The 12,944-nt window shown below is 34.0% G+C and overlaps 1 protein-coding gene across 1 annotated transcript in view; it reads left to right on the forward strand.

The window, feature by feature from the left end:
• Positions 1 to 12,944, forward strand: part of SPAG16 (sperm associated antigen 16) — a 996,461-nt gene that overhangs the window by 24,954 nt on the left and 958,563 nt on the right. Inside the window, exon 5 of the mRNA XM_053597632.1 lies at positions 470 to 607. Within this exon, the coding sequence (XP_053453607.1) occupies positions 470 to 607 (138 nt within the window). The remainder of the gene's footprint in view (positions 1 to 469; positions 608 to 12,944) is intronic.

Consider the following 12,944-nt stretch of genomic DNA (forward strand, 5'->3'; position numbering starts at 1 on the left):
ACAGATGCTCCTCTCCCAGGTAGACACGTGGCACAGTCCTCATTTCCTTCAGGTCTCTGCTCACATATCACTTTGTTAGTCATGACCATCCTATATAAAATAGCGCAAACAAACCTATCAATCTTCCACATCATTCTATTGCTTTTATCATGCTCATTTTATTTTATAGACCTTATCGCCATCCCCACTAGAACGGCAGCTTCATGAGACAGGGACTTAGTATCTAGTCCAGTGCTTGGGACATAGGAAATGTTCAGTGATACTTTATAACACCATGATGGTATTAGGTCCTAGCAATTCATTAATATTTTATGAATATATTATGAATGTTAACATTTTCATTTATAAATATAGCATAGCAACTAATTACTATAAAATTTCCTATGAATTAACCTTTGAATTATATATAAATTGAATCAATTTAGTAGAATGAAATAAAATAAATCCTTTTGTTTCATTTTTATCCTAGGTATGAATTAATACAGAAGGGATTAACTGAACTTAGAGGTGTTGGGACTGTTCCAGATGTCTACAGCCAGGTTATGCACTTAGAAAATGAGAATAAAAATTTAAAGAAAGACTTGAAGCACTATAAACAGGCAGCTGAGTATGTTATTTTTTAATGATTTTTTTTCTTTTTCTTTTGGACTAAATAAAAGTGTTGAATGAAGCTGATATGTGTAATATACAAGACCTTTAATTTTGGAGAATTAAGTTATATTTAAGTTCTAATTGTAAAGATACGAAAGATTTCACTAGCAAATTAATTAAACATATGACCACAACTCTCATAACTCTAAGTTGTGAGAGCAGAATTCAGAGTGATGTGTAGGAGATTGGCAATTTGTTATAAAACAGCTGCTTCTTTATCTATTTGATAATCTTCTCATGGTTTAAGAAATGTTCATCTCTGAAGATAAGTTAATGTCTGAAACACTAATGAAGTTATAGAAAACAGAGATGAAGAGTTAGTTTATTCCTGGTAAAGGAATTTTAGTATTGGAAAATTTCCCCAAAGGAGTAATGTAAACTATGAACATTGGTTGATAATAACGTACATTTATCAGATGAGATTGGGCGCGTTCAGAGTGGTGTGGCCGTAGACACATATGTTTATCAGTTGTGAAATGTGTAATGCTCTGGTGGGGGATGTTGATAATGGGAAAGGATATGTGTGTGTGGGGTTAGGAGGTACATGGAACATATCTGGACCTTATGATCACTTTTGCTGTGAACCTAAAATTGCTCTAAAAATCAGGTTTATTGAAAAAAAAGAAAGAAAGAAAAGAAACTATCCATAATCTTACCACCCAGGGTCCATCACTATTACTATTTTGTTGGCTATCTTTTTGGACTTTTCTCAAAGTTTATATAGACATGCTGAAGTATAACTTTTAAATAAAAAACTGTTAACAATGGCTTGTGTCATATTTTGTAACTTTTCCATTCGGTAATATGCGATATATTTTTATTCTTTTTAAAAAAAAAGTTCTTGAAGGGAAACCTATGTTTTCTAGTTCCTGGCATGAATTTAAATACAGAGGAGAAACTTAACAGTTAGGAGCCAAATCTCTCCAAGCTTTTCTTTCTGTCTAAAATTAGTGAAAAACATGCACTTTCTGGTTAGCAGTTTTGGATAAACAGCCAGTATTATTCTGGCAAGGAAACAGATGAATGTTTTTGACTTAGGTGAACCTGTTCATCTGAGACAATGCCATATGGAAACACCAATGTTTAGATGTGGAGGATAGTTCATGCTTTATTCATCATTTCTATTAAACATATTTAAAGAGGTCATTTCTCAAAAATAAGATTAATAGAACTATCATATAAGAACATAATTTTTAAAGTATCTTTGAGAAAAAGTTCAATGTAAAGAAACGTTTGAAAACAGTTTAATGCATTTCTGTTGTCTTTTAAAAGATGACAGAAAAAAGATAATTTGTATGATCATTTATTCAGATATATGTATTCATATATATATTCATAGAAGTGCTTTTGCAAAGTTTGAAAATTTTGTATTATCTATATATGTACTATTTAGAATTTTACATTTTGTATAGATGTGTATGATGATCCACATGAATGATATGTTATTAGAACCAGTGTTCTCTCTATTCTTGGTTTCATTTCTCAGTTTATACTGTTTTCCTGATGCTCACTGTGATTGTGTGCACATTTGACATAGCAAGTTTCTCATGCTGCTGCCTAGAATACTGTTTCAGTGACTCCTTTGCTTGAGTTTTCTAATTTTGTTTTGAATATATACATCCTTTTTATGTCATGATTTTGCCCCAGTAACATTAGATAATCATTGTTGATTAGTGGTTGTTTCTTGAATATTACATTTAATAGCAATGAAAAATATTATTCATGCAAATTATTAATATAATGTTAAAAGAAGTTATGATTAAAATAGGTATCATTCAAATGAAATGTCTCTTGTTTGTACTTACTAGAATATCAGAATATAGTTTGAATTTCAGTAATTTGTGGTTACATCTCAAATCTAGCTCTTTGAGTATAATTTAAAATCTAACAAATTAGAAAAGAAAAATATTAATTTGGTATAATCGACTTGCTATGGAAATTTTTAAGAGAAGCTCCTGGACCCTTAGTAGAATGTTTAATATTTATTTTGTTGAGTGGTTGTTAAGCGTGGCATGCTTTCACACCACCTTTGGTAAAGTGCATCCTTATAGCCTCATTCTATGGATTCATTCTCACCAAATGCAGATGCAACTTTGTTTTGTTCTGTCAATAGTTTTTCCTATTGATAGACGATAATTATCCACACTTAAGGGTGCTAGTGGTATTTCAATACCATATAATATGTACTGATTGATTCAGGGTGTCTAGGATATCCATCGCCTCATTTATTCTTTTTTTTGTGTGTGCTGGGATCATTTCAAGTCCTTTCTTCTTGTTACTTAGAAATACACACAGTATTGTTGCTGAATATTGTCACACTGTACTTAATATGGTCTGCTGTTAACCATTAGAACTTATTTCTTCTAACTGTATGTTAGTACTCATTAACCTCCATCTCTTTATCCTCTCCCTCCTCCTCATCCATCCTTCCCAGTCTCTGATATCTATTATTCTACTCTATATCCATGAGGTCCAGATTTTTAACTCCCACATATGAGTGAGAGCATGTGATTTTTTGTCTTTCTGTGCTTCACTTATTTCATTTAATATAATTCTCCAGTCACATCCATGCACTTGTGAATGACAGGATTTCATTCTTTTTTATGGCTGAATAGTATACCATTGTGTATATATACCATATTTTCTTTTTCTTTTGTGTGTAGATGAGGTCTCACTGTGGTGCCCCAGATGGCCCTGGTCTCAAGCAGTCCTCTTGCCTTGGCCTCCCAGAGTGCTGGGATTATAGGTGTGAGCCACTGTGCCTGGTCCATGTTTTCTTTTTATGTTCAAGCATTGATGCACATTTAAGTTGATTACTTGCATTAGCTATTGTAATAGTGCTGCAATAATGTCATTTGTCAAATGCTTCCCAACAACATCTTTTGTACTACAAGCTTTCCTCAAATTGTAATGTTTCATTGCCCAGGTTTTTCAATTTGACTTGTGAGCATATTTTTCCAATAGCAATTAGTGATAAATATAAAGTTTCCTTTATAGAATTTGACCTGATGTTTGTCTTTTTAGGATTTGGCTGTTTCTTAAGGCAAGATAATTGTAGATGAAAAATACTTTTCTAATAATAATATTTAATGTGCAAAAAAGAATTGGGTTATAGATATATGTGCTTCTTAATTATGCTAGTAGCATTTAACAATGTATCTAGAAAAGTCAGATAAATTATACAGCTAAATATAAAATTAATATTTATCTGAGGGGGAGCTTTCATGGAAGGAGTACTGAAGTTAAAGATCAAATCCCTAGGCTCCAATATTCTGCCACTTATTAACTCAGTTTACTGAGTTACTCTAAGTTTTCTTATTGTTAAACTGGGAATAATTATGCGTAATATTATTAACTTCTAGGGAGTGATGGGATAATTAAATGAGGCAATGTATGTTAAAGAGCTGTATAAATCACAAAGTGCTTTGAGATGTCAGCTATTACTATCGATATCTCTAAACGCTTTCATCCCTAGGTTTTTTCATCATCACATTGTTAATAGTTTTTAAATTTAGCAATGATGAAGCATGAATAAAGAAATAAAAGGGGGAAATATTTCATGCTAAAGTAACGTTGCTATAATTAAATCAAAGAATTGTCTTTTTTCTGTTATAAGCATTGCCAGTTTTTGACAATAGAGGTAGTCCCTGTAATTGTTACAAATATAGATTTTCTTTAAAAATATAAAGTTCAGAAATAGTTGTTGAGAAAATTTCTTTATAGCTGTTTGAAGGAGAAAATCTACTAATACAAAAAGATTTATACCTACTTTGGAAGTAAAGATACATAGTGTCAACTGCATAGGAGTGATATGACAGGTTGATATCTTTCATGAACTAGGAAGACATAACTTTAGTTTTCTATTGAAATGTAGATTAATTGTCATTTTAAATGCAGAGGACAGGAATTTAAATGTTCTCCCCAACATTTACAGAGAATTGGTGGTTGAATGAAGACTAGAAAATGTTACTTAGGATTATAAGTATTAAATATTATTATATCTTCCACAGTTAAGACACTATTTCAGTAACCTTATTTTATTTGGTAGTTGACATGCTGAAAGATTCACCTTGGTCTCAATTCCATAAATAAGTCTTTTGAGTTTTATTAATTAGAAATCTGTTTGCTTGTGCGTGTTGCCCATTTTGACTAGCGTTTTGTCTTCTCATAATAGAGGCCAGTGGTTCTCAACCTGTGGGTTGTGACCCCCTTTGTAAAAATGAAAATACATCCAGCATATCATATATTTATATTACGATTCATAACAGTAGCAAAATTATAGTTATGAAATAGCAACAAAAACAATTTTATGGCTGGGGGTCACCCACAATATGAGGAACTGTATTAAAGGGTTGCAGCATTGGGAGGCATTAAGAAGGTTGAGAACCACTGCTCTAGGCAATGCAGATAAACTCAATTGGATGGTTTACTTCTAAAAGCACCAGTGCACTTGTTTTAACATCCTGTAGTCTGGCTTTCGGCTCACTGGTTTTAAGTTGGCCTCCTTGGGCACTGAACAACTCTTTGCTGTCAAATTTTTCCCATTCTGTCTTCTGTTTTTCATTCCTGTCCTCCCTGAGGTTCTGCGACAACAGGCTGTTCTGCCCTCCTTCTACCTTATTGACAGGCTTGTCTTGTCACCTCCACACTGTTGATATTCTCCAGGTCTTTCAGGATAACCACTGAGTGCATGTGGATATTGACAGATATAACATATGCATATATGCCAGGTAGTGCTGTGAAGAAAAATAACATGGGCAGTGTTATTTAGGATAATATGTTACTTAAGGTAAGGTGCTGTTTTATATGGTTTGATGGGCAAAAACCTTAGATAATCTTAAGAGACTGAGAGAAAAGGCCGTATGCAAACTTGGAAAAAATGGAATTCCATGCAGAGGAAAAAGAGTATGGCAGAGCCAGCTTGGCTTGCTAGAGGATTAGGAAGGAGGCTATAGTGGCTGCAACCAGTGGGTTAGGGATAGAGGACTTTGTTAGAAGTTCCCTGAGTATTATGTGAAGCTAACAGTTTTGAACAGAAGCATAACAAGAGCTGGATCCTTCATGGAAAATTGACTTGGTAGAGGGACATGATGGAAACAAGGAGACGGGTATATTCACCTTTTTGCAGGTTTACTTAGCTGGTAACTGCGGAGTAATAATGGAGTCACACAAACTCCATATGGGACAATTAGGTTTTTGCTAAGATAATATCAAACTGTGCGTTACTAATCCCACTCACATTTTGGTTCAGAACAGATCATTGATCTGATATTGTGGCCAAAGTAACACAAACACATGAAGCTTTGCCATTTATTACAAAAGAGAATATAATTAGAAATCAGTTTCCTAATATTGTAAATGGAATAATATCTATTCATTGTTTAGTACAGTATCTGATACACAGTAAGTGCTTAATAAAAACGAAATTAGTATTCTTTATTAGAGCACCCATTTTTCTTTTCACAACTCTCAGTACAATGTGAGATTATATAAATTTATTTACCTGTTCATTTTCTCAGCATGCTTATTTTACTCATCCCAGCATAATCAGCATAGTGCCTGATTATATATGTGTATGTACATACACAGACACACTTGTATGTCTGATAGAAGGGCATCACTCTTGTCATTGTTAGTTTCATCAACCTTATTATTAGCAGTGATAGCAAAATGGAATAAACAAGAAAGAGTGGACTTTCTTACAGAAGTCAAATCATTTATTTATTTACAAATACTAACTTTTAAATTTTGACAAAATGTATACCAGTAAAGCAGAATAGAGAACCTAGAAATAAATGTGCGCGTACAGATCAACTTATCTTCAACAAGAGTGTCAAGAATGTACAATGGAGAAAAGATAGTTCTATTCAATGAATGGTACTGAGAAAACTATGTCCATATGCAGAAGAATGAAATTTATTCTTATCTCACATGATACACAAAAATCAATTTAAAATGTATTGAAGATTTTGACCTAAGAATCAAAACTCCGAAATGTCTTAGAAGAAAACAGATTATAAGCTTTAAGTTATGACATTTAATTACATAAGCAGTGGCACCAAACCACAGACAGTAAAAACACTGAGCAAGGGGAACTATATCAAACTATACACAGTAAAGAAAACAAAATGAAAAAGCAACCTACAGAAAGGGAGGGAATATTTGTAAATCATACAGCAGGTATGAGTAATCTCTAAGGGTTAATCTCTAAAATATATAAGGAACTAACAGCTCAATAGTGAAAAAATAAATAAGAAAATCTCCCAGACTCCAAACAAACCCCTCAAACAACCTAATAATCTAATTAAAAATGGGTCAAGGATTTGAAAAGATATTTCTCTGAAGAAATGAGAAAAATGGCATTGATGTCACTAATTTTCCAAGTAATGCAAATCAGAAACAAATGAGAGATTACCTTAAACCTCTTAGGGAGGGTATTACCAAAAGCAATGTAAAGTAAAACAAAAGACAATGTTGGTTAGGATTTGGAGGAATTGGAACCTCTTCAAATTGTTGGTGGGAATGCAAAATGGTGCAGCCACCATGGTAAACAGTATAGAGTGTCCTTGAAAAAGTAAAAAAGTGTAAAAAATAGATCATATGATCATAAATAGATTTATTATCAGTGATCATATGGTCTACCATATGATCAAGCAATCTACTTCTTGGCATTTAGCCAAAGAACTGAAATCAGGATCTCAAAGAGATATTTAGTATCCCATTGCAGCATGATTCGCAACAGCCAAAAGGTGGAAACAACTAAATGTCCATTGGCAAATTAATGTGTAAGAGATAGATGGTATGTTCATGGAAGGAGCACTATTCATCTCTTTAAAAGAAGGAAATTCTGCAATAATGTGACAGTATGTATGAATCTTGAAGACATTTTGCTAAGTGGAATAAGCCAGTGGCAGAAAGGCAATTACTGGATGGTTCCATTTGTATGAAGTATCCAAAATAGTCAAATTCATAGACACAAAAGGGTAGTACAGTCATTGCCAGACGTTGGGATTAGAAGAAAATGGGGGTTACTAATCAATGGGCATGCAATTTTAGCCAAACAAGACAAATCAGTTCTACAGATCTGTACATTATTCTATCTATAGTCAACAGTATTGTATTATACACTTAAAAATTGTTAAGAGGGTAGATCTCATGTTGAGTTTTCACCACACATACATGCAAAGATAGTGAATGATAGAGAACAATGAACTTCCTTGGCTTATAGAGCACTCAACAACTTTGCAAGTTTTATTTCATTTCTACCCCTACTCATTCCCAACCCCACATGAAATTATTGTTATTTTTACAGTTCTTTTTTTTGTTATCCTTCACAACATTGAAATGTACAACTGTTAGCTATGTAATTTTGACAAACTCTTGAATCTCCACATTTATTTCAATATAGAACTTTTCTATCCAGAAATTTTCCTTGTCGCTTTTCTCAGTCATTCTGTTTTAGCAATTGCTATTCTAACTTTTTTTCAGCTTCCATTAGTTTTTCTTGTTTGAGAACTTCACATGTGAAACACAAAATGTTCATTTATAGTGCTCGGGGTCTTATATAATCATAAAGTCTGTACAATTTTCTGTGATTTTTGTGTGCATAAATAATTTGTTCCTCTTTATTGCTAAGTAGTATTCTATTGCATAATGTATACTTCAATTTGTTTATCTTTTTCCCCATTGTTTCCAGTGGTTGGCTATTACGAATAAAACTGCTATAATCATTGATGTACAATTTTTTTTGTGGGAATAAGTTTTTTTTCTTTTAATAAAAATTTTCTGGGTCAAGGGAATAGGGGGATGTTTTTAAGAAACCAACAGTTCATTTCCAACATTTAAATTGGGCCATTTTACTTTCTCAGTAGCAATATATGATAATTCAGTTGTTTCACACAGTAACACCAATTGACATTAGTTTTTTTCCATTTTAGGTAGTTTAGTGGTTTAGTGGCATCTTGTAGTTTTGATACTCATTTTCTTGAAAACAAGTAATATTGAACATAGTTCTTTTGTGCTTATTGGCCATAATCCTATTTTCTGTATATTAAAGTATTTTCCCATTTTTGATTAGTTGTCTTATTATTTGAATTATGAGTGTTCTTTGTATATTCTGGATACTAGTGCTTTATCAGAATATTGTGACTTTTTCTCTCAGTGTATTACTTCCTTTTTTTCTTAATGGTGTCTTTTTGTGAGTAAATGTTTTAAATTTTGATGAAGTCTAATTCATCTTTTTAAGTGATTGATTTGACATTTTTCCTAATATATCATTGTGTACCCCTCAGTCACAGAGATACTCTCCTGTTTTCTTCTAAAACTCTTCAGGATTAATAATATTTATTTTAGCCTATGATATATCCTTGGATTTCTTTTTTTTATTGTTGGGGATTCATTGAGGGTACAATAAGCCAGGTTACACTGATTGCAATTGTTAGGTAAAGTCCCTCTTGCAATCATGTCTTGCCCCCATAAAGTGTGACACACACCAAGGCCCCACCCACCTCCCTCCTTCCCTCTTTCTGTTTCCCCCCCATAACCATAATTGTCATTAATTGTCCTCATATCAAAATTGAGCACATAGGATTCATGCTTCTCCATTCTTGTGATGCTTTACTAAGAATAATGTCTTCCACGTCCATCCAGGTTAATACGAAGGATGTAAAGTCTCCATTTTTTTTTAATGGCTGAATAGTATTCCATGGTATACATATACCACAGCTTGTTAATCCATTCCTGGGTTGGTGGGCATTTGGGCTGTTTCCACATTTTGGCGATTGTAAATTGAGCTGCAATAAACAGTCTAGTACAAGTGTCCTTATAATAAAAGGATTTCTTTCCTTCTGGGTAGATGCCCAGTAATGGGATTGCAGGATCAAATGGGAGGTCTAGCTTGAGTGCTTTGAGGTTTCTCCATACTTCCTTCCAGAAAGGTTGTACTAGTTTGCAGTCCCACCAGCAGTGTAAAAGTGTTCCCTTCTCTCCACATCCACGCCAGCATCTGCTGTTTTGAGATTTTATGATGGTATCTGGGGTTAGATGGTATCTCAGGGTGGTTTTGATTTGCATTTCTCTAATAGATAGGGATGATGAACATTTTTTCATATGTTTGTTAGCCATTCATCTGTCTTCTTTAGAGAAGGTTCTATTCATGTCTCTTGCCCATTGAAATATGGGATTGTTGGCTTTTTTCATGTGGATTAATTTGAGTTCTCTATAGATCCTAGTTATCAAGCTTTTGTCTGATTGAAAATATGCAAATGTCCTTTGCCATTGTGTAGGTTGTCTCTTTGCTTTGGTTATTGTCTCCTTAGCTGTACAGAAGCTTTTCAGTTTAATGAAGTCCCATTTGTTTATTTTTGTTGTTGTTGCAATTGCCATGGCAGTCTTCTTCATGAAGTCTTTCCCCAGGCCAATATCTTCCAGTGTTTGTCCTATGCTTTCTTGGAGGATTTTTATTGTTCCATGCCTTAAATTTAAGTCCTTTATCCATCTTGAATCAATTTTTGTGAGTGGGGAAAGGTGTGGGTCCAGTTTCAGTCTTTTACATGTAGACATCCAGTTCTCCCAACACCATTTATTGAATAGGGAGTCTTTCCCCCAAGGTATGTTCTTATTTGGTTTATCAAAGATTAGGTGGTTGTAAAATGTTAGTTTCATTTCTTGGTTTTCAATTCGATTCCAAGTGTCTATGTCTCTGTTTTTGTGCCAGTACCATGCTGTCTTGAGCACTATGGCTTTGTAGTACAGACTAAAATCTGGTATGCTGATGCTTCCAGCTTTATTTTTGTTACAGAGAACTGCCTTAGCTATATGGGGTTTTTTCCGGTTCCATACAAAACGCAGAATCATTTTTTCCAAATCTTGAAAGTATGATGTTGGTATTTTGATAGGAATGGCATTGAATAGGTAGATTGCTTTGGGAAGTATAGACATTTTAACAATGTTGATTCTTCCCATCCATGAGCATGGTATGTTCTTCCATTTGTTAATATCCTCTGCTATTTTTTCTGAGGATTTCATAGTTTTCTTTATAGAGGTCCTTCACCTCCTTCGTTAGGTATATTCCTAGGTATTTCATTTTCTTTGAGACGATGGTGAAGGGAGTTGTGTCCTTAATTAGCTTCTCATCTTGACTGTTATTGGTGTACATAAAGGCTACTGACTTGTGGACATTGATTTTATATCCTGAAACATTACTGTATTTTTTGATGACTTCTAGGAGTCTTGTGGTTGAGTCTTTGGGGTTCTCTAAGTATAAGATCATGTCGTCAGCAAAGAGGGAGAGTTTGACCTCCTCTGCTCCCATTTGGACTCCCTTTATTTCCTTGTCTTGCCTAATTGTATTGGCTAGAACTTCTAGCACTACGTTGAATAGTAAAGGTGACAGAGGACAACCTTGTCTGGTTCCAGTTCTAAGAGGAAAAGCTTTGAGTTTTACTCCATTCAGTAAAATGTTGGCTGTGGGTTTGTCATAGCTAGCTTCAATCAGTTTTAGAGATGTGCCACCTATGCCTATACTCTTCAGTGTTCTAATTAGAAAAGGATGCTGGGTTTTATCAAATGCTTTTTCTGCATCTATTGAGAGGATCATGTGATCTTTATATTTACCTCAGTTAATATGGTGGATAACGTTTATAGACTTGCGTATGTTAAACCAGCCTTGCATCCCTGGGATGAAGCCTACTTGATCATGATGAATGACTTTTTTGATGATAAGCTGTAATCTATTGGCTAGGATTTTGTTGAGAATTTTTGCGTCTATGTTCATGAGTGAGATTGGTCTGAAATTCTCCTTTTTGTTTGGGTCTTTTCCTGGTTTTGGTATCAGGGTGATGTTTGCTTCATAGAATGTGTTGGGGAAGATTCCTTCTTCCTCAATTTTTTGGAATAATTTCTGCAGTACAGGAATAAGCTCTTCCTTGAAGTTTTGATAGAATTCTAGAGTGATGCCATCTGGACCAGGGCATTTTTTGGTTGGAAGAATTTTATTGTTTCTTTGATCTCAGTGCTTGAAATTGGTCTGTTCAGGAGCTCTATTTCTTCCTGGCTGAGTCTAGGGAGAGGGTGTGATTCCAAATATTGATCCATTTCTTTCACATTGTCAAATTTCTGGGCATAGAGTTTCTGGTAGTATTCAGAGATGATCTCTTGTATCTCTGTGGGATCAGTTGTTATTTCCCCTTTATCATTTCTGATTGAGGTTACTAGAGATTTTACTTTTCTATTTCTAGTTAGTCTGGCCAATGGTTTATCTATTTTATTTATTTTTTCAAAAAACCAACTCCTTGTTTCATTAATTTTCTGAATGATTCTTTTGTTTTCAATTTCATTGATCTCTGATTTGATTTTGGATATTTCTTTTCTTCTACTGAGTTTAGGCTTAGATTGTTCTTCTTTTTCCAATTCCATAAGATCTCTTGTGAAATTGTTGATGCGCTCTCTTTCTGTTTTTCGAATGTAGGCATCTAAAGCGATGAATTTTCCTCTCAAAACTGCTTTTGCAGTATCCCACAGGTTTTGGTAGCTTGTGTCTTCATTGTTGTTATGCTCAAGGAAGTTAATGATTTCCTGTTTTATTTCTTCCTTCACCCATCTGTTATTTAACAGAAGATTGTTTAATTTCCATGCCTTTGGGTGGGGTCGAGCATTTTTGTTAGAGTTGAGTTCCACCTTTAGTGCCTTATGGTCTGAGAAGATACAAGGTAAAATTTCAATTCTTTGGATACTGTTGATATTTTTTTTTGTGTCCCAAGATATGATCAATTTTGGAGAATATTCCATGGGGTGATGAGAAGAATGTATATTCTTTATCTTTGGGATGGAGTGTTCTATATGCATCTATCAAGCACAGTTGTTCTAGGGTCTCATTTAAATCTCTTATATCCTTGTTTAATTTCTGTTTAGAGGATCTGTCCAGCTCTGTAAGAGGAGTGTTAAGGTCCCCTGTTATTATGGTATTATTAGATATCATATTGCTCAGACTGAGTAAGGTCTGTTTCAAGACTCTGGGAGCATTTAAATTGGGTGCATAGATATTTAGAATTGAAATGTCTTCTTGTTGTATTTTTCCCTTGACCAATATAAAGTGACCATCTTTGTCTTTTTTGACTTTAGTTGCTTTAAATTCACATGTATCTGAAAATAAGATTGCAACTCCTCTTTTCTTCTGAATTCCATTTGCCTGAAAAATTGTCTTCCAACCCTTGACTCGGAGCTTTAATTTGTCTTTTGAAGCCAGGTGTGTTTCTTGCAGACAGCAAATGGATGGCTTGTGTTTTTTAATCCAG

This window comes from Nycticebus coucang, chromosome 7, assembly GCF_027406575.1.
Source record: "Nycticebus coucang isolate mNycCou1 chromosome 7, mNycCou1.pri, whole genome shotgun sequence".
In the NCBI taxonomy this organism is placed as follows: domain Eukaryota; kingdom Metazoa; phylum Chordata; class Mammalia; order Primates; family Lorisidae; genus Nycticebus; species Nycticebus coucang.